At 40.7% G+C, this 23,410-nt stretch overlaps 1 protein-coding gene across 2 annotated transcripts in view; it reads left to right on the plus strand.

Moving 5' to 3' along the window:
- slc39a4 (solute carrier family 39 member 4) overlaps nucleotides 1–23,410 on the plus strand; it is a 90,271-nt gene that overhangs the window by 50,460 nt on the left and 16,401 nt on the right. The window contains exons 6-11 of one of the 2 annotated variants that reach the window (XM_039737243.1): nucleotides 3,720–3,892; nucleotides 11,636–11,800; nucleotides 13,105–13,206; nucleotides 16,718–16,765; nucleotides 21,278–21,332; nucleotides 21,670–21,822. In XM_039737243.1, coding sequence (XP_039593177.1) covers nucleotides 3,720–3,892; nucleotides 11,636–11,800; nucleotides 13,105–13,206; nucleotides 16,718–16,765; nucleotides 21,278–21,332; nucleotides 21,670–21,822 — 696 coding nt within the window. The remainder of the gene's footprint in view (nucleotides 1–3,719; nucleotides 3,893–11,635; nucleotides 11,801–13,104; nucleotides 13,207–16,717; nucleotides 16,766–21,277; nucleotides 21,333–21,669; nucleotides 21,823–23,410) is intronic. The other variant, XM_039737244.1, reaches the window with a different exon arrangement.

A 23,410-nucleotide genomic window follows, 5' to 3' on the forward strand; every position in this document is an offset into this window, starting at 1 on the left:
TCCGCATTGTAAGCTTTACTCTTAGCTTAGGCGGAAGAACACAGCATGAGGAACAAAAGAAATGAAAGGCAAGTATGCCATGTCAGTCTGATGTTTATGAAGATCAGGTCGTCATGTTTGGGAGTCTCATCCTTGCTTTTCCTTGGAAATGTTTGGTTCACTTAAGCCAGAAAGTCTTAGGAGAACAATGAAGCTCTCATCAGCAGAGTACTGTTAGGCGTACGTATTTAAACTCATGTTAATGTTTTCACTCAAAGCCTGGGTGTCGCAGGTATCAGATACCTGTATGGACTTTGATATGGATGACAGCCTTTTCCAGTAAAGCCTTATAATAATAATAATAATAATAATGTCAAGAGGACACATTGTGAAGGATCTCAAATCAGATTAAAATCTAAAAGCTGTAGGTATCAGCGGTAAACTACAAAACTGCATTTTAAGTTGTCAGGAGACAAAGAGTACAGATAAGAGTTACGAGGAATGAGCTCGTCAGTGGAGTCCCTCAAGGGTCTGTCCTTAGCCAACACATTTCAGAATAATTAGTAAGACTGTTAAATTTACAGATGATGCTAAAATTGCAGGAATGGTAGACACTGAGGAAACAATTCAAGAAGACTTGGACAAGCTTTAGAACTGGGCGAACACACTTGGAAAATGTGAGTTAATGTAGGAAAGTGCAAAATGGTACACGTGGGCAAAAGGAAAATCAGCTGTAAAGAGAAGATGGGAAACGCTGTCCTACAAGAAAATCAAAAATGTTGAATAAACGTCAATGGACGTTATGCTCAGACTACACAATGCAGTAGTATGATGACACATCTGGGGTTTGTGGTCACCATGATACAGGAAGATACAGCAGCACTTAAAGTTGGGCTGAGAAGAGCAACCGAGTACATATCAGGGCTTGAAGACGTGTCCTACTCTGACAGATTCCGAGCAGAGGAGACTGTGTGGGGTCCTAATCCTCCATCCATCCATTATCCAACCCGCTACATCCCAACTACAGGGTCACGGGAGTCTGCTGGAGCCAATCCCAGCCAACACAGGGCACCAGCCCACCACAGTGTCCGAAGTCTGGTCTTCAAAATTCTCAAAGACTTTGATAAAGTAGATCCAGCAATATTTCTTTCAACTAAACGGTGAATCACGTAATCAAGGACATCAGTAGAAATTAAGCGGAAGTGTATTAAGGACTGAAGTGAGGAAGCACTGCCTTAGGCAAACAGTTGTAGGAGTCTGAAAAAAATTACTGAGATGTGTAGTTGAAGCATAAACCTTGAAAACCCTTTGAAAATTACCTGGATGAGATGTTGGGACAGCTTAGTTATTAGCTAAAGAAACGACCCTGATGGACTGAATGGTCTCTTCTCATTTGTCAGATTTATTTATGTGCAATCTCCATGTGATCTCCATCAATATAAACGTATGGCTGACCCACTTCAATTCAGACCTTTCACTGACACAGCCAATCCAAAAATGCTGACTGTATTGTCAAGACGCAGTTGATTTTGGATGTGAGTTTAGGGCCACCCATGACCAAGTCTCAGCTTTCTTGCAAACACATCAGGCTTTTTGAGTTTAGGTGAGTTCATGATGTCAAGGACCTTCAACAGGACCCCAAGGGCCCCACATCACCAGTGGGTATAAGGATTTTTCTTTTCATGCATCACCCTTCTGTTCTGATGGTGCCAGTGTCGTGATGCCCAATGGTCTTATTTCACCATAGCAGGAATTTCTAATGAAAACTCCAAAGACATTTGGAAAACTCCAGCATCTTTGAATTGTTTCTTGTTGTAAGTGAAGACATTCTTCTAGAATACACAGGAATATAAAATACTTTGCAAACACAAGTAAGACGATTTAGTCCATTAGGCACACTTGGAAAGATGCCTGGCACCACAGGTGGGGATAAGGATGCCATAGCCAGGGTAGGTACTTCCAGACAGCGTGTTAGCAGAGGTTTATGTGGGGACTTGATGGCCATAAGATGTTACCTCTTATTACAGCAGGTGGATTCTTTTGGTTTTTTTCTTCAATTTCCTCACTGTCTTTAAGAGTAAGAGCCACTTTGGGCCTTGTGGAGGACAGCCAGGGGCCCCTTACCCGGCCAGGATGCCTCTACACTGGAAGGACTGGGGGAGAGAACATATTCGGAGTATTACCTCCCCTGGAATGATAGATGGTAGCCCCGTTGGGTTGCAGTGGTGTCTTGGACTCCCACAGGGCACCATGGGAGTCGGAGTTTGGTGCAGCCCTATTTGGTTCCGTGGACGCCACCAGGAGGTGGTGCAGGAACCATTCAGCCCTGTGTGACAGCAAGATGATCACCGGACACCTAGAAAAGGAGCTAGCTGCCACTACTTCGGGAGCCAGACGAAGTTTGCCAGGAAGATTGGAGGTGGACGGAGAAACAGAGAGAGAGAAACAGAAGAGAAAAAAGAAAAGAAAGTGCTGTGAGCTGTGCTCAGGTGTTTACTGGGACTGGAGAACTGTGCTGTGAAGGTTTGAAAACGCGGGGAAAAAATAAAACCTGTGTGCTGAACTTGTGTCCTGCGTCTGTCTGTGTCGGGGTTGGGTGGCAGGAGCGCCCTCTGCAGGCCACAGCCTTCTTAATGGTCTTACCTTTTACATATTACATATTAGAAGATCAGTAACAATTTGTATCTTTAGAATTGTACAGTGGATCCAGAAATGTCTTCAGACCACTTCACTTTCTGTACACTTAATTGTGTTACAGATTCTACTTTTCAGTTGGTACATTTGTCATTTTTGTCCATCAACCTAAACTCAATAACCCACAATTGACAAAGTGAAAACATGTTTTCAGAAAGGTTTGCAAATTTAGTCACAAATTTCAAAAAAAGAATGATATCTACAACACAAGTGTGTAGAAAAGGGTCTGAATATAATTTGAATCAAAAATATGAATAACAGACAACAGGTGCCTGATCCATTGTAATTTCATTCATCTTTCCTTAGGGTGATGAAAAAGAAAACATAAAAGAAATAAACATGCACAAATCCCATTTATTTTAGCCTACTTAAAAACGAAGTCTAAAAAAATTATGATACCTAAGTTATATAGAAATAAGCAGATTTTCATTGTTAGTTTGATTTTCTGCAAGAAAAACATACCAGTTACAGTAACCGTGCCATATTCTTTTATGTATTAGACTAGCTCTTCCCTGTCAAAGAGGGGTAAAATCAAAGAAGCCGATTTCTGTCCGTCCGTATTCAGCATTAATGTTTGCAGTGCACCATCTACTTTAATGTATTTTTTTAGTGCATGTACTAATGAAATTCCCTGCATTTTTCATTCCAACAGATGGCACGTCACACACATTAGCACTGCTTTTATGAATCCCACACCAAATTAAATATAACAGAGCCAAAGCAACTTGACGGAAACACAGAAGCACAGACACTTGTCCTTTTATTAAGGTGTTTCAAAGTAATTAGATTAGATTTAAAGTTGTTATCGGTTATTGGTTTAGTATTTACATTTTTGGCTGTTTGCCTTTATCACAACCACCGGCGATTCTGGAGAGTAAAAAATGCTGGGCATGACACTTATTTTAATGAATATTGTTAAATAACTGTTTTCAAAATGCTTTGTGACACATTGCTTTGTAGATTTATACTATTGATGTATTTTCAAGTGTGACTTGGTCAGTTTATTGAATTGTGCTGCATCTCTTTTTTTTGCTGTTTCTTTTCAGCATATGTGTACGCGTCAATCGCAAACTTGATCATATGTCTCTGTGCCCTCTTTGGCATCATGGTCCTGACTTGCAGCTCATGCAGTACCGTCTATCAGTACCTCATCCAGTTCTGCATCAGCCTGGCCGTAGGCTCTCTCACGGGAGATGCCATCTTGCACCTCATTCCTCAGGTGAGTCCAGACTTCGGGGCTTCGACATGTTGCCTTTCTTAAGGTTTCTTTCCACTTTTTTGGGGAGTTTTTCTTTGTCATCTTAGAGAGTCAAGGCTGGGGGGCTGTCAAAAGGAAGGGCCTGTTAAAGCCCATTGCAGCACTTCTTGTGTGATTTTGGGCTATATATAAAGAAATAAATTAACTCCCTCCTTCATTATTTCATTTTTTTGTTGACTGATCCAAACCACAGTAGTGCGAGGTCTCAGCCCATTCCCAAAGGAGTGGGTTTAAGAAAGGCGTTAACCGCAGAATGGACAGCAGGCCGTGCAGTGAACACTTGCATTAGGGCTATAAATCTAAAGTACGTAACAACAATTTGATTAAACTTTAAAAGGATCTTAATAAAATGCCCAATCATTACCAGTAAATACATTGGTGTTTTTTCTCTCAACATGAAGGAGCTGCTGTGTAACAAATTGATTGGTTTGTGTTCTCCTAGAAAGACCAGAAGATAAGACATACACCAGAAAACAGGAAAAGATTTGTAGCTGGGAAGTCAAACACACAGTCGCCAATCGGAATCAATATTTTGTTTGCAAACACTCATTTGTCAAGAACATAAATGTACAATACACCAGCTTCTTAGTTTTAACACCGTAAACTCAAGTAAAACAGGAAGTGTTCATCGTGACCTTTACACTCCTGACCCTGTAATGTCACAGTCAGTCACTTCCAGGTTATTCACTCTGCAAATGTAATGACTGCACAGGAAGAAACCATCAGAGATTGTTTTAAATTAAAGTTCAGGAAATGAAGCCAGAAGAGCAACCTAAAGTAGATGCCAGTGTGACGATGCAAGTTCTGCTCCAGGCTCCCGTTTCGTTTCCGGGAGCTCTTCAACCCGACACCGTCGGTAATGTAACCGGATGAGCTGATCAGTGAGGATATCACGAAATAAGGGGATGGTGCAAAAAGTGCAAAAGTGCTTTTATTTACACAACCAAAATACAACTGCAATGCATCTCAAAGTCATTAAATAAATAATCTAATAAAAGCAAGTGAAATTGTGGAGGTTAAAAATCATATAAATAGATCCTTTAAAAATGAGATTAAAAGCAAAGCCCGGTGTGACTCCCCTGCTTCTCTTATCCAGGCTATGCACCAGGGGTGTCACCCTACCTGCAGCTGACCTTCTCCACTTGGCTGGTCTGGTGGCCTCCCAATCCCTGGCTTCGCTCAGCAATCCGCCAGACCGACACTTGGCTTCCCCCAGCGGCCAGGACGCTCACACTGGGGTTCCACTCCAAATCTCCAACTCCAGTTGCCTTTGCTGCGGCAAGCCAGCCTTCTCCCATTCATTCCTGCTCTCCAACTACCATCAGCCCCGGGTGTCGGCCAAACACCTTGCTAGGGCTCACTTCTCCCAGCTGCCTGCAAACATCTGTGAGTCAGCACTCACTCTCTTGCTGTCTCTCCACACACAGGCTCCCTCGCTTCCAGCTGCCTTCTTCCTTAACCTCTGTTGCCTTTTTCTTTCTTCTTCCCCCTCCGCACTCATGCTCGTATTATATATTATGGGGACGTGGATCCGGTATGGCGATTAGCAGCTTCTGGCATCAATTACAGATGTGGACGACTCCTTACCTGTGCACTTAAGCGATGAAATGCCCACAGCACGTCGCATCCGAGTACCGCTCTGGCCAAACTCTATTTAGTTATTTAAAACTGCCCATTTCAATTTGAGCTGTGGATCTGCTATATCACAGCTAGTTAGTTAGAAAATAAACATTTAAAACACAGCCCAAGATGCAAAGCAGAAATCAAGAGTCATAAACGACACAGTGAGATGTTAGGAGCCATAGAGTTAAGTACAATTTATTATCTAATACAAGAGACAAGAAGTGAAGTCAGGAACCAAAAGGAGTCAAACCAAAGAGATCAAACTAAGACAACAGTTGAGACAATTCTTACGACACGCTTGTCCAAGCATTAAACCTGCACATCAATGATGGTGGTGCTTATTCAAAAACAATAAACCGCTTGAGAGAAAAAAAAATCAAAAAAGAAAAGTTCATAAATATGCATCAAAACAAAAAATTGAAAGCACTGCATTCCTTTATCTCAGAAACCCCACCTTATGATTTTTTGAGGCTAAGAAATTACTAAAGTCAACTTATGACAGCAACGAGGGAGTAACCGCTCCGCATAATGAAATTAAACCAAATCATAACTTTTGAATCAAGGCCTGAATCAAACCCCTTTTTGTAAACCTTTAGAGCACACCATAGGTGGAAACACCAGCCTTGGTCTACCTACTATCATTTGCAAGTCATAGAAATGTGAAAAAATCTGCTCATAGAATACAAAATATATTTTTTTTTTACTTTTTTGCTCTAGTTCATTGTCACTATATGCTTCATGGTTTATAAACGGAAGGAGTTCGCTCACTGCATCACGTTGGAATGATTAAATTAATACTTGAGTTATCCTACTATTTCCAAGGTGAACATTCACTGTGCAGCCGACTTGGGCAAATGTTTTTCCCCTGAATTGCCCCATGATGCTTTGCGAAGTCCATGGTACTTCACAGAGCTGCAGCAGCCATGTTGGATGGGGATGTCACTACCTGATCCCTGATCTGTACTAACTGTCCAGTCTGCATGAGTACTGTATGTGTACTCCACCTGACACTGTATGGTGCTGTCTAGTCTGTGTGTCAGGCATGTGTTTCACTAATTTATGGCTTATACAGACAGATGTCTGATGTTGCAACTTAATCAGCACGCCAGCTGGACTGTGTTTAAAATATAAAAATCTACATTACAGTTTATGGTACAGCCGATCTGAACTGCGCATACAGACACACACACAGCTCGCAGTACTTTCCTTTGAAAATATGAAAATACTATTTTTCTTTAAAGACTTTGGACTAATAGAACACTAAAAGGGAATATTAATGGCTCTGTTTTTGAGTTTAAATATCTCTGTCGGTACTCTGTAAGGCTGCTGCACATCACCTCTTTTGTTGATCTTATTTAGGGCAGACATATCCTGAAATTTGCAGATGACTTGGTCATTGTTAGTCTTCTACAAGACAAGGAGGACAGCCATGGGTTTGTTATTAATACGTTATTTCAATGGAGATTATAAAGCTAAATATTTCTAAGATAAGGGATATGGTCATAGATCTCAGTGGTTCCCCGCCTACCATTGTGTCAACATTAATTAAAGAGGAGACAGTGGAGATGGCAGAGCACTACAAATATATCGGGGCAATCAGTGCTAACAGGTGAAACACACCACAAATCTTTAAGAAGGGGCAGACACGACTTTTCATTCTTAGAAAATGCAATATTTATAGATAGATAGATAGATAGATAGATAGATAGATAGATAGATAGATAGATAGATAGACCTCTGACACTGAGCTGTATCGCAAACAGGTTAGAAAGAAGGCCATCTTAATTCAGTCAGACAGTAGCCATCCACTTTTTCCTAAATTTCAGGCTGTAGATTTCGGTTCTCAAGGGTAAAGATTATTATTTTTTTTTTTATTTCCATAGCTATAAGTATTTTGAATTGTTTTGTTAATATTCAGACTTATTATTTTGCATACAGTTAAAGGTAATTGTTAATTTCTGTACTAATCTTAAGTGTGTGTCCTTATCGTAACACTGGTTGTCCGCTGTTGTGCCATGGCTTATTTTCTTCTGTCAGTGTAACAATGTCTTATGTTTTTATACTATTCTGCTGCAAGCAAATTTCTCTCTGGGATAATAAAGCCTGTCGAGATTCATTATACGGTGTGCCTTCACTGCTGGATTAAGTATGTTACGCTTCTTGCTTTGTAGCGCAGATTGGGTAGTGACAGGGGCAGCTCCCTGGGTGTATGACGCTGATCCCTTGCATCACAAACTCTGTAAGGTGTTAGACAGCCCCAGTGGTGGGTTTGGGAGATGCAAGGTGAGTTGCATGTTGTGAATATGGAGTATAATTTTACTTTAGGGATGCACAGTGGCGCAGTGTTTAGAATTTTAGGCCACAGTAATCAGTCCAGGATAGTTGGCAGATACCTCACTAGCCCTCAGGGACACTTCAAAGACCACTGCTCCATTATAATCCACTCAAAACTAGTTCAGTTCGTCCTTCCATATTGAATTCAATGCACTTCACCAAGTTCGTTAAAGTTCTGAAACCTTTCCACATTTTCACTGAACTCAAGATGAAGCAAGTTCAGCGGGGTTCACTCATCACTACTCATGACATCAAGCTGGTTTAATTAAATTATTATTTCAATTGTCCAACCATTTCTTGAAAAGCACCAAGGCACAGAGATTCCAGGTTGGCTACTTGAAGAACATCACAGCGAAGTTTGTTCTAAATTTCACCAGGTCTTCCTGTGAAGAAATCAGACTTGGTGGATTTAGTGCATAAAGACATATTCATAATTCTAAAAAATTTTGAATTTATATGACTCAATTTTTATTACTGATTTTCTTTTGAGTTACAATAATATTTGGCTCTCTGGAACTAAATTAAAGTAATTAAACTAAAGACAGTTTTTATCTCATTTCAGCTAGCTCCATTCATTAACTATTTACTTGGTTGTACGTCAGATCTCTTTTTTTAATTTTATTTTTCATACTGAAACTATTTCTGTCTAGATGCGTTTTCAATTTTCTCTTTTACAAAGGTTCTGTAGCCTCAACTCATACTTTGCCTTCTCTTTTTGATATTTATTTGTAATTGTCAGCACTGGAGGAGCTAAAAGCAACACTTCTTCTTCTTCTTTCGGCTGCTCCTGTTAGGGGTTGCCACAGCAGATCATCTTCTTCCATATCTTTCTGTCCTTTGCATCTTGTTCTGTTTCACCATCACCTGCATGTCCTCTCTCACCACATCCATAAACCTTCGCTTAGGCCTTCCTCTTTTCCTCTTACCTGGCAGCTCTATCTTTTAACATTCTTTTCCCAATATACCCAGCATCTCTCCTCTGCACATGTCCAAACCAACTCAATCTCGCCTCTTTGGCTTTGTCTCCCAACTGTCCAACCAGTGCCGACTCTCTAATGTACTCATTTCTAATCCTGTCCATCCTCATCGCACACAATGCAAATCTTAACATCTTTAACTCTGCCTAATTTCTGATCAGTGCCACCGTCTCCAACCCATATACCATAGCTGGTCTCACTACCATCCTGTAAACCTTCGCTTTCACTCTTGCTGATACTCGTCTGTCACAAATTGCTCCTGACACTCTTCTCCACTCATTCCACCCTGCCTGCACTCTCCTTTTCACTTCTCTTCCACAATCCCTGTTACTGTACTGTTGATCCCAAGTATTTAAACTCATTCACCTTCACCAACTCTACTCCCTGCATCCTCACCATTTCACTGACCTCCCTGTCTTTTACACACATGTATTCTGTCTTGTTCCTACTGACCTTCATTCCTTTCCTCTCTAGAGCATATCTCCAACTCTCCAGTGTCACCTCAACCTGCTCCCTACTATCGCTACAGATCACAATGTCATCAGCAAACATCATAGTCCATGGGGACTCCTGTCTAATCTCGTCTGTCAGTCTGGCCATCACCACTGCAAATAAGAAATGGCTCCGAGCCGATCCCTGATGTAATCCCACCTCCAACTTGAATGCATCCGTCACTCCTACCGCAGACCTCACCACTGTCACACTTCCCTCGTACATATCCTGTACAACTCTTACGTACTTCTCTGCCACTCTCGACTTCCTCATACAATACCACAGCTCCTCTCGAGGCACCCTGTCATATGCTTTCTCCAGGTCCACAAAGATGCAATGCAACTCCTTCTGGCCTTCTCTAAACTTCTCCATCAACACCCTCAGAGCAAACATTGCATCTGTGGTGCTCTTTCTTGGCATGAAACCATACTGCAACACAAACTTTTTATTTTTTTTCTATTCTTAAAGGGCACAATTCCATGACAGCTGGCTCTGATGTTCCCACAGAATTTTATTAACAACCTTGGCATACAGTGCTTACGCATTTTCATTAACTCTACTGCCTTGCAAAACATTTCTGTAGAGCCAAACAGGGTGTCATGGGCTGACGCGCTCTTGAGTCTCCTTCCTCGAGTGCACCTTTCTGTAAGAGACTCATGGCAGTTACTGCAGACCCTGACAGTCAATAATTGTAATTAAACCCACAATCAACTTTCTGATGTCTGACAGTAATGTGATCATTTAGATCCTGCCAGAAACCAGAAACACGGAAACTGTGCAACAAGCTGTTTTGTCAGATCTCTGGCAGAAGCTGAAATCCGAGTTTTACAAAACAACGCCTCACATTAAGTTTATCATCTTTTTTTGTCTGTTGGCATTGTACTACTGCCACACGTCTGTGGGGGAGACATGCAAATAATAATTTCATTTACTGTGCTAACAAAGCAATCAGCTTGAACTTGAGTAATACATGGATTTAATTTGCAACTTGGATCCAAAGTGCTTTGAAATAAAAAATGTATACAAAAAACACTGGGTAGAAAATGTGCTTTAAGGTAATTGTATTCTGTCACCAGCAAAAAGTCATTTGTAATCTATTTTACATAAAACAGAAGAGTAGTAATGCATATATGATATGTATAAATCAAAAATATGAATATATATATATACATCAGTTGTAGAGTGTTAACAGAAAACATTAAATTTCATAGACTAAATCAGGGGTGTCCAATTCTGGTCCTGGTGGGCCGCAGTGGCTGCAGGTTTTCATTCTAACCCTTTTCCTGATCAGTTTTCACTGCTAATGAACTAATTTTCCCTTCATTTTCATAGCCCTGTTTTTAAGGATCCAGTCCTCTGAATTGATTTGTTTCTTCATTAAATGGCAGCCAAACAGAAATGAGATGTGAAACGAGCCAACAGATGACCAGCTAAATTGGAACATTAAACGCCAGCCAATTTCACTCCAACCAGTTTCTCAATGAGAAGCCAATTCTTGCTGTTAATTAAAGCCATTATTGAATATCACGACTTGTTGCTGCTCTCATTCTGCCTGACTGTTGATTTTCTGTTTTTTCTAAGACCACCGTCAAAATGTTTTGGTGACCTGAACATACCAACATGACCGAGACCTTCACCTTTCTTTATTTTCAGGTTAGCTGGTCATGTGTTGGCTTGTTTTGTGTCTCATTATTGTTTGGCTGCATTAAGGATAAAGAAGCAACTAAGGGGTCTGAGTCACGTCAATTAAAACTAAGGCAAAACAAGCTAATCAGTGGCAAAAAAGGCTCACTAATTAAGAAGATGGTTAGAATGAAAACCTGCAGCCACTGTGGTCCCCTGGAATAAATGTTATTGTATGCTGAATGCTTTACTAGTTAGGTGATGCCCACCAACCTACAAGATACGGTACTGGATGCCCATGTTTAGAACTCAAAAACAGATTTGATTTCTAATGAGGCCTAAAAACAAAGAACTCAAGAATAGCAGCAGCACCCCCTCTCACACTGGGGTGGTAGTACATACCTCAACTGAGCCCGGACAGCGATCCACAGACGTACAAGCATGGAAAACCTCACAATCCAGTCATTATACAGTATCCAACAAGCTAAGCTTTATGTTTCAGAAAAAAATTTGTTTTTTTCATTGAGATTTCGAGAAAATGATTCCATTATCTCAAGAAAACAATAAAAAAAAATTATGTTGCACATCCTCTCTTGGCTTGCAAAGAAAATTAGCAAAGTTATATATTTATTTATTTTGGTGTTGCATTTTCCAGTTTCTTGGTGTCCATGGAGGGCACTCTGGAGAAGAAGAGGGCAATCATGATGAACACAACAAGGAATACATCTGGAAGCTTTTGGTGGTGCTTGTTGGAATTTATTTATTCTTTGTAATGGAAACATTGTTCTCCATCATCATTCATCCTCATCAACATTCTGAGGTAAAATATATATATATATATATATATATATATATACATATATCTATTGTGGTAGCCAACCCTGACACAGACAGGCAGACACGTCTAAGTCACCCACAACATGTTTATTTACAGTGTCTATCTTTACCTAAGTGTACAAAGCAGCCCAAAAGTCCCCAAAGTCCAGGCCAACTCAAATGCCTTTTCCTTCTTCAGGCCGCCTCCTTGCCTCCTCCAAGACCTTGTCCTTCCTTCTCTCCTGACTCCAGCCATCGTATGGAGAGAGGTGGCCCCTTTTATAATCACCCGGATGTGCTCTAGGTGCATTCCGACAATCTTCCGCCAGCACTCCCCAGTGTGGCAGAAGTGCCGGCTGCACACCCGGAAGCACTCTGGGTGTCCCTGATCCTCTTCCCCCGGAAGTGCTGAGGTCCAGGGCTCCCAAGGCATTGGAGCGTTCCCTGGCAGTGACCATGGGCCCCTACAGGGTTGAGCTTCAAAGCTCTGTACCCGTGGTGCCCATAACCACGAGGGCGGTTGCCCCCATGTGGTCTGGGAGAGGCGTAAGCCCTCCTTCGGGGCGTCCCAGCCGGGTGCCCCCGCCCCCCCCACCTACCTGTGACACTATCTAGTATATAAAAAAATTTGGGTTGAGACGTGATCATCTCGGGGAGACACTTTGAAGTACTGTGAGACTATTTGCACGTCACGCCTTACTTACAAACAATTTCTCAGAGACACTTTAACATCCCACGAGACAAATGGACAGCTGCTGTACAGGCTTTTAAGTGATCAACGCGCAGCGTGACATGCAGATCACGCAGCTCAGCAGTAGCAGCCAAAAGCCAGTAGCTGATTTTTGGCAGCCATTTTCTTTTCTTACCAGTCACTGTTATTTTGGGCCCCCTGCTGCCCGTGTTTCTATGGGTGGGTCCTCTGAGTTTGGGACTGGAGAATAATCACTGTGATGGGTTAAAAGGTTGAATGAATGTTCATATCCGTATCCAAGCTGTGGACTGAAAACTCTTTTTCCAAAATTCCTCTTGCTAGATTCTTATTTTGATTTTTACTTTGGTTTTGACCTTTTGCAACACATTTTTCACTAAGAAGTTTTTCTCTCATTTTTAAATGGTCAATCATACTTTTTTTGAATTTTGAACTGTTTCTGTTCTTTCACTCTTCTCCAAGTTTGTTCTCGAAATCTCCTCAGCTTGCTGACACAACACTCTGTAAATAAAAGGCTACCTTAACTAAAGGTCATACTGTAAATTTAACTCTGTTTTACTTTATTTGTAAAACATTTATGTTGTTTTCTGTGTCTGCAGGGTGAAAAGAATATCAACCACTGTGACCATGGAACTGTGCTTCAGAACTATCACAATGAAAAAAAGAGTAAACCATCGTCTTCTACCTCACAGGCCGATCTGGTAAGATTTGTCTATGGTATGAAAAGAAAATTATTTTATTTCAGCCACTCGTCGAGAATAAGAAATAAAGAGACATACAAGCTAACACAACTGTTCTGACATGATTATCTTCAATGTACTTTAAGACAGGCAGTGGCAGGTTTGGTTTTTAATTACAAATTTGGTCCCAATACCCATTATAAAATTCAAAAAGATATTTGCAGAGCTGTAATAAATATTTAATAAAAAATGAAAGCATTTTGAAACAAAAAAAATAGAATAAAATAATTTTGCTATGATTCTGTTTCATTTAAAAGTTTTCTTTTCCTCCATTTAAAGATTTTTCTGATCTTTATTTCTTTTAGGGGTTTCTGACTATGAAGAGCTCAAATATCTGTTCTGTTGTTACAGATTATTGTTACAGGTTATTTTCCTTAAAAATAATTTTGCGCCATTTCTGACTCCATATTGATTTTGTTGTGGGCGCCACCATTTCATGAGTCCTATTGACCAGATGCCCTTTCCGGCTGCCCATTCAGAGTTCACAAAGTCAGCACTCTGTTACACTGGCCTGTAGAAAAATTAGTTTTTACTCCCATCAAAAGTTTTAGTTGTAGTAACAGACGTTTCACTTCACTTTACTGAGACAACTGTTTCGATTCGATTCTTTCTATTCATTTGGAGTCTGGTGTATATGAGAAGTCTGGGGCAGGGGGGCATAATTTAATAATTGCTACATCATTTTAATATGTGTGTGTGTGTGTTTAAGTAATATCTTTATTATATATTGTGGCATGCGGTTGGGGGTGGTACCCAGGCCGGGATGCCCAGGAGGACCAGAGGAGGGCTTGCGACTCCTTCAGACCACGAGGGGGCGACTGCCCTGGCTGCTTAGGGAACCACGGGTACAGAGCATTGAAGCTCAACCCTGTAGGGGCACGTGGTCACCACCAGGGGGCGCCCCAATGCCTACAGAGCCCTGGACCTAAGCACTTCCGCCACACCCAGAAGTGCTGGGGGGAAGAGGATCGGGGACACCCAGAGTGCTTCCGGGTATACAGCCGGCACTTCCGCCACACTAGGGAGGGCCGGTGGAAGATTGCCGGGAAGTACCTGGAGCACATCCGGGTGACTATAAAAGGGGCCGCTTCCCTTCATTCAAGGCTGGAGTCGGGTGAGGAGAAGGACAGAGCTTGGTGGAGAGGAGTGGAGGTGCCCTGAAGAGGCATTGTGTAGTGTGCGGCCTGGACTTTGGGGAGTCTTGGGGGTTTGTGGTGCACTTATAATCGTAAATAGTAGTTTAAATACATGTGTGGTGGTGCTTAATGCCATGTCTGCCTGTCTGTGCCCGGGGCTCGTTCCACAATATGTATAATTAATTATATATAAATATTGTATATATCATTAAATATATATTTAAAATGACGAATTAGATCCCATTGTTTCCAAAAACTAAGCATGATAACACATAATTAAAATAAGATGTTTGTTACACGATCACAAATGAATGATAGTTGTGCAGCTTATTACGATTCATGTAAAAGATAGCCCGGCCACAGACAGACACGACACCTGATGTCCACAACACCCACGTTTATTTTGTGACACAACACACAACTACAGTGCACAATCACCACCACACTAAACTCAATCCTTTCCTCTCTTCAGCCTCCTCCACTCCTCTCTCGCAAGCTCCATCTTCCTCCTCCCGACTCTGGCTCCTCGAAGGGAGTGAGGTGGCCCCTATTATCACGCCCCGGATGTGCTCCAGGTGTTCGGTGATGGTCTTCCAGCAGTACTTCCTAGTGTGGTGGACACAGTTCCTGGTTCGGCAGCACTTCCTGGTGTGGTGGAAGTGCTGTCCTCCAAGGCTCTAGAACTGTCCAGGCACTCTCTGGTGGTGGCCACGAGTCTCCAAAGGGTTGAATTCCCAGCTCCATTTCCGTGGCCCTGATAGAATCCAGGGGAGCTGCCCTCTTGCGCCCAGGGTAAAACAGTGCCCCTCCCGTGGTCTGACCCTCTTCCAGGCATCCCAGTGGGGCAAGATCCCTGGTCGTCTGCCACATTCGTTCACTAATCAAATGAACAATTCCCGGGTAGAGACTTGCTCACTAACCAAGTCAGTCGAGACTCATGGTTCGGGTGGTTCTTGCGCCTGCCCTTTAATTATCTACCAGCATTAAAGCAAGAAAAGATAATGATAACATCATGCAGGACATGCTGGCACTTTAGCATTCCTGTCAAGCTCCACTGAATCGATCCGTTCGTACTTGTGAGAAGAGTTGTTCAAAAAGAATGAATCATTCATGAATCACCCATCACTACTTAGGTTGGATAAAGATTTACAGATTCAACAACACCAATTCTGATTTCTCGATTTTGTTTTTGGTTTGGTAAAGTGTGCTTTGATTATTTTTTTTTTCAAACACTGTGTGTATTTTGAGTACTTCTCACTTTCTGGTTCATTCCTTTCAAAATACTCTCTTCTCGTTTGAGTATATTAACTGTAATTTGTTACATTGACTGCTCTGAAGTGAGTGAACAAGAGTAGTTGCATTGTCAGAGAGTACGTTACAAACATTGTAATGTCACTGACTCTTAGTAGCAGCAGCAGGGAAAGGCAGACATTGTGAACACAAGCAGCACCATGGCAGGAAAAATAAAGAATAAAATATTATTCAACAGAAAAGCAATAGTGCTAGCTATGGATAGAGACTACAGAAAGACTACCTGCCACCACAATGCCATAGCATACATCCATTGTTATGATGGCAAGCTAATAAAAGGGCAATAAATTAAGCAAATATCCATCGAGTCACCACAGACTAGAACCATGTTTTACCACACTGTTGTTAGAAGTGGGATAAGCGGAGACCAGTGGTCCAATGAACTTACTGGCCTCTTCTGAGGAGCATCTTGAGGCTGAGATCTATGGCATAGAACATGGCCTGCAGCTTTGACAAAATGGGAAAGACAGCAATAAGAGACCACTACCCCTGCAAATCCACACAAAGGGACTGACCTTCCTGGTTACAGCAGTCAACCATGTTGCGGTTATACCGCTTCACCGTCCAAGAGTCCACTGGAGTCACACCTCTTATGCTAGTGTTTGGGCAGGACCTGCATATCCCAGAAGCCTTAGCTTTCAGTAACACCCAGTATAACTCCAGGGCTGAAATGGATTCAGTTTTCATAAAACTGCATGTCTGAAATCTAAGCGTCAGTAATTTTCATGTTAGTGGCGATCAGACACAGAAAACCACAGCTCAGCAACAAAATTGACAAAATTATACAACCTGAACTATCAAATTAACAAAAAGTTTTTCACTTTTCACTTGGTATTAGTGTTTGTATTCTCTATGGTTTATGTAGCAAAATGATTAACAATGAACAGACAAATTCACAATACTCAGAAAAAAGAGATTTTTTTTGTTAAATAATTTGGAGTTTTAGTTACAAAAGTCTTGTGAATTGAGTAAAAGAAAGGAAAACTGGATTACAGTTTGTGTTTAATCTTTTTTGTGTTTTCTAGGGCATTTTGGTAGGCGACATGTCTCACATTAGTGATGAGATTAACCTGGTAAAAGGATTTTGTTATGTCTGGCTTACAGCATCTTCAGTAGTGCACATGAAGTAGTGAGAGAGATCTTAAATGGCCACAACATGCATGGGCATCAACGGTGTAGTAGCTGGATTTATAGGAATTTAATAATACTGTGACAGCACGTCATGGACCCACTTAATGCCCCCTCACAATGCCAGTCACTTGCACTAAGATCCCAGCTAGACACCCAGCTGTTTGCAGTTCCCCGTCACAATACTCCACTTTTCTCTCTCTCATCCCATGGGTATGCAGGTTAGGCTAAGTGGGGACTCTGAATTAACACTGTGTGTGTGTGTGTGTGTGCGCGTGTGTATGGCCTGTCTAGAATTGCCTCCTGCTTTGTAGCCAGAATGAGCCCTGGCCTTCTCTGATTTCGTAATAAAATCAATCCATTTCAGCAACAGATATTATGGTGAAATATTTACAAAAAGTGGCAACTTTGCAATACTCTACAAGAAAGCATTAACTTTCAAAGCAACATTCACATGCAGCGATCATCACTGAAATGCACATTCCAGATCTTACCTGGAAAATAAGCAAATCATATTTCTGTTTTTCAAATGATTTCTTGGATTGAATTTTATGCAAAAAGTTAATGAGAACTGATGAAGAAATGTAAGCTGCTCTCAGTCGTCTAAAGCTGACGTCACATTCCGTGACTTCTAGTCGCTGGGTATGTCGGGCTAGACGACTTCATGGGAGTGCACTGCCGACTGCCCCTGACTCACTATGATAATTTAAATGAAGCCTACACCTGAAAAAGGATGGAAAAAATGTCACCTAATGTGACATTCCCTGCAGAGACACTGGTGAGCCTTTTTGACAAGAGAGTGGTGTGGTGCTCACTTCATTTGGACTGTGATAGTCACTTAAATAACGACATAATAGTAGCAGGAATGGCACAACTACCCGGAACAAGACCTGGACTGTCTGCAAAAATGTTACATTTGGCAGAAACTTTAAAAATACAATTAAATATCAGCAAGTACAAAGTGACACACACAGGCAGTCTTACAGGAAGAAAATCCCAAGAAGATTTTGGGTTACATTAAGACAACAGTCACATTGTCTTAACGATATGCAGAAGCAGGTAATAAAATGTTAGATTATATTGTTAAAAATAGTGTAAAATTAAGAATGTTAAAAGAATATTCCAGTTTTTTTACATATGTTGCTTACCCCATGTAGTTTATTGTAACGGTTGAAAAAAGAGTTCTCATGTTTTCATGCAGAATGGAAATACAAAGTTTATGATATAATTGAACCAAAAGTGACCGGTGCTGCACAATGGCAAATGACGTGAAAAACCAATCTCTCCCTCTCATTCATTGGTCAAGAGACCCGTCAACAATTCAAAAGCACAGAATTATGGGAATGCACCTTTCCTGTTTACTATAAATGCTGCTTTTTCCAGATAACTATTAATAATATTGAAGCAAAAAAAATCCTGTTTTGCACATTTTGCGCCTACAACACAATAACAGGCATCTGGGTTATGTGACGTGAGTAACGTGAGATTTGTTTTTCCTTTTTTCCACTGATGTTTTGCACTGTGCAGCACAGTTTGCCATTAGGGTCTGTTACATCATAAACTCTTTTCTCTTGTTGTGCATGAAAGCATGAGTTTAAAACTTTTTCTAAGCCACCACTACTAACTACATGGGGTAAGTAGCATATTAAAAATACATTTTTTGTGTAGAGTAAGCTCAAAATGGTGCATGGCTGCTAAAAAGACATAGCAGCACTCAAAGCTGTGAAGAGATACAGTAAGTAACCAAGTGGATCCCGGGACTAAAGTGCCTGTCCTACTCTGACATAGTGAGGGATTTTAACCTCACTAGCCTTCCACAGAGAAGGCTGCAGGAGGGTCTAAAACCAGGCCTTGGCATCAATACGTTGAAACACATAATCTGAGGTAGCATCTTGAATAACAGCGACTTGCCCATATTTGCTTCAGATCATTGGATTGTGGTGTTTTCTAGCCAGAGATTTAGACCATCTTTGGTTTTATTTGCTTGTTTGTAATTTCAGTCTACTTTATGAGGCAATTTGTTACAGTCAGTTTCTGATGACTTAGCAACAGTTAAAAGATAAGATTCAGTAGACGTGTTATGAGGTGCTCATTTTAAAATAACTCTTTGGAATCTGTGTCTGATCTGCAAAAGGGAGTGCCCATTTTGTGTTTTTTTCAAACTCAACTCTTTCTAGATAAGTTGAGTGTTGGCTGTTTTCACAAGGCATGTCTTGTTGTTTGAAAGCCAACCCTTAATGTTGATTTTCTAGTTTCATTGGCAGGCCCTCAGCCAATCCATTAACATGAACCCCTTCTGGCCACACCTATTATTTTCAGTTGCATGGCAACAGCAATCCAATGGCGCCTGAGGCTCAATTAAATTTCTACGTCCTATTAAACTGGTCCCATCAGAAACAGAATTGTTCTATCAGGTACGGTTTTAGAGAGATGAAGGTTACACATATTGCTTTTTTTAAATAAAATTATTACTTATAAAAAGTACTTACTATTTTTTCCTCTTATAATACTCTTATGGTGTTATGCGGTGGCATGACCAACAGGAGTCTACTAAAATGAACTCCTTCTATTGTCCACTACAACGTCTCTTCAATTTCAGCAAAGTCCTGGCGGAACTTCTTGCCATGCTAAATTAGATTAGATAAACTTTATTAATCCCAAAACTTTCTCAATTTTAGACAATAAAAACAAACCTTTTTAACTTTCTAAATATACACTTCTGGACAGTTTGAAAGAATATGCACGGAGAAAAAAAACTGAGAGCAAAAAATGTGCAGAAAGTACTTGATTGTGGATTGTTTACACCACATCAACTAGACAGACAGACTGATAAGGCACTATATAATAGATAGATAGATAGATAGATAGATAGATAGATAGATAGATAGATAGATAGATAGATAGATAGATAAGGCACTCTATAATAGACAGACAGACAAACAGGCACTATATGACAGACAGATGGGTAAGGCACTATATAATAGATAGAGGGTAGCACGGTGGCACAGTGCTAGTACTGCTGCCTTGCAGTAAGGAGGCCTGGGTTTGCGTCAAGGGTACTACCTGTGTGGAGTCTGCATGGATTTCATCCCACAGTCCAAAGACACGCAGGTTAGGCGGATGGGCAACGCTAAATTGCCTGTAGTATGTGGCTGGTGTGTGTGTTTGTTTGCCGTACAGGATTTGTTCCTGCCTTGTGCCCTGTGCTAGCTTTGATAGGTTTCACCATCCCCACAACCCTGGTCTGGATTGTGTTGGGTAGCAAATGACCCAATATGATAGACAGACAGACATACATACTGTACATAGATAAATTTTAATTTGTCCCCAGAAAAAAATTTGGCAACTAACATTAAGAAAGAGGAACACTGACATTTCGCAGCTCAGATATACTTCAAATAATAGTCTGAAAAATACTAATGCCATGAAAAAAGGTATCTTATTTTAAAAGCATCAGAAATTTGTTCCAAAAACAAAACTAAATCGAGTATTCCGCAAAAACAGTTTATGGTAGAGAAATTCTAATTTCAGAAATGGATTCTGCATGCCTAAGTCTATAAAAAACGTTGAGTTTTTTGCACTGGAGGATTCTAGTACAGACCACTGTTATTTAAACAGTATAATTGCCATCACACAGAGCACAGCCATGTTGTCTTCACAGTGCAATTCAATTTTTGTTGGTTTCTACTTGTTGCTGTAATTATAAAAACATATTTGGCCTTTTATTTATCTCAATGAAGTTTATTTTTGGCACCAGTATTTTTTTAGTACATTCATATTTTCTCCCTCACACTTCTAGTTCACTAATCACCTCCTCCTAGCTAATTAATTTTGGGATCACACTCACCGTAAACACGATATCTGAACTGGCTGAACTCCTGCGGTTTATGCCCATGCATCAAGTGGCTGTTTATCTGTTTACTCCAACAGATCCTTAAACCTGTAGAATAACAACATAGATTTATAGGTTTGCAATTTCTTCCTGTTGGTTTGCTTGCTTTTAACTTATTTCCATGCTGATGTTAGATATAATATTAGATATAAAATTTTAATCTTATTAAAAGAGCAAGATGCTTCCTCTGAACTTTACATTACTGCTATTATGCTTACTAACAACTAGAGCGGCAAGTTCTACTTGCTCACATTTTTTGTTAGTTACAGAGAAACTACTTGTATTGAGTGAGAAGTGTGAAATGAATAATGAATTCTGGCAAGAAAAAGGTACTAAAATGACAAGGTGTTTTTAAGATATATTAGAGAAAGATGTTGGCAGCAGGTTTTATCACATTATCACAGATGGATTACATTAAGCCTGTCTAGATGCTACTGGATACAGACTCAGGAAATTTCAAATGAAGCAGGTGATTTAAAGCCTGGGAACTAATTTAGTCACACAGAGCTTCAAGAATTTATAAAAATAAAAAGATGAAATGATTCTTTTTTTTTTTTCTTTGCAGATGGAGAAAGATGATCTGGAAAGCAACCAGCAGACTTCTAATACTAAAACCCGAGGTGGGTATCCTCAAGTACCTTTGGCTCAAGCCTAACACTTGTTTAGAAACGGGAAAGTCTTTGTCCTGGCAAAGTAGGAATGTACAGATTGTACAGAATACGTGTGGTGACCACTGAGACAGTAAATGTCTGTAATAATAACCCTGTTAGAGATCATTCTTAACATGTCTCATATAGCTTTGGTAAAAGGTCTTACCTGGCAGAAATAACACCACTTCTGTCTGCTCCTCCATTACTCTTTCTATAATCTGGCAGAAAAGGGAGAGTGCAAACTCATTTCTGTGCTTTATTAAATCAGAGGTGACGCCTTTCTTTAATATTACTTATTGTTCCATAGAGCAACAGCTCCTCCCGTACATGATCACGATAGGGGATGGCATCCACAACTTTGCAGATGGTCTTGCTTTGGGTGCGGCGTTCTCACTGTCATGGAAATCAGGCCTTGCTACGTCTCTGGCTGTGCTTTGCCATGAGCTTCCTCATGAGTTAGGTAAGCAGTCAGCTATATATATTTATTTATTCTTTAATCATAAATATAATATCCAGTGTGTTGTCCTATAATGGGCTGACAGTTCAAGCTGAGCAGGTTATGGGACTGCCTTTGTGCTGTCCTGACTGGTTATCAGACTCTGAAAGCTGATGGGCTATAGATGAAGTTTTGGGTCACATTTTAGTTTAGCTATCCTCCTGCTATCAACAGTAATAAAAAATGTGTTAGCCATGGTTATGTGACCAGTTATTTTCTAATTTGTATTTGTAATTAATTTAGACCGCTTTGCTGTGGTCTGTATTCATTTTGCCATTAAAAAGTCTTTGTCTATTGACCGGTTTTAAAAAAAGTCAAATTAAATCTGCTGTGAATAAATGTTGTATAACAAGAAATTGGGAAAACGTCAACGGGGTGAAGACTTTTATAGGCGCTGTAGCTGCTTGTAATGTAAACATAACTAAAAGAGGTTTAGTAGGTAAAACTTTTTTAAAAAGTTGCAACTGTTTGTAAATCATGCGCTATAGATATAGTAAAGTAGCTGAAATACCCAGCATTGCCCGGGAGGTAAATAAAGTTTTTTTTTTTTTTTAATTGTTTGAGACAAATATAATTAAAAAAAAACCACAACTTTAAAAATAAAAATAAATGAACAAACAAAGAAGACTCACTAATGTGCTTGTTTTGCGGTCTTGTATGTATGTTATCATCCAGTTGATGCTCGTAACTGGCCAACTGAATCTGAAAATCAACAGGCTGACGGTGGCGCTCAAACATAAAGAGTACTGGCAGTCACCTCCAGTTCGCCCTCTGGTGGTCATTCTGAGTGTCAACTGAATGATAACATGCATACAAGACCAGTCACAAGATCACCCTACAGTATTTTTAGTCGACCATTGAGAAATTGTGTAGCAAGTTTCATGAAAATCGCTCAAGCCGTTTGGACGTGATGCTGGAACATACATACCTACATACATACACACATTGACTTTTATAAACTGTATATAGATAATGTATTCTGACCACCTACTTTTCTGTTTATGAGTTATAAGTTATTAAATTATATTTTTGTCCCAATTAAATAGGCATAGAAGGTGACTGTCGTTATATTAGAAAAGGACTGGGAGAAGAAATGCAAACTTTTGTTAACCAAAAATCAAAACCAGTCTACCCTAAACATAGTATTAAAAGACTTCCATCCATCCATCCATCCTCTTCCGCTTATCCGAGGTCGGGTCGCGGGGGCAGCAGCTTGAGCAGAGAGGCCCAGACTTCCCTCTCCCGGCCACTTCTTCCAGCTCTTCCGGGAGAATCCCAAGCGTTCCCAGGCCAGCCGGGAGACATAGTCCCTCCAGCGTGTCCTGGGTCTTCCCCGGGGCCTCCTCCCGGTTGGACATGCCCAGAACACCTCACCAGGGAGGCGTCCAGGAGGCATCCTGATCAGATGCCCGAGCCACCTCATCTGACTCCTCTCGATGCGGAGGAGCAGCGGCTCTACTCGGAGTCCCTCCTGGATGACTGAGCTTCTCACCCTATCTTTAAGGGAAAGCCCAGACACCCTGCGGAGGAAACTCATTTCAGCCGCTTGTAT

Source organism: Polypterus senegalus, chromosome 15 (genome assembly GCF_016835505.1).
Source record: "Polypterus senegalus isolate Bchr_013 chromosome 15, ASM1683550v1, whole genome shotgun sequence".
Classification (NCBI taxonomy): Eukaryota; Metazoa; Chordata; class Cladistia; order Polypteriformes; family Polypteridae; genus Polypterus; species Polypterus senegalus.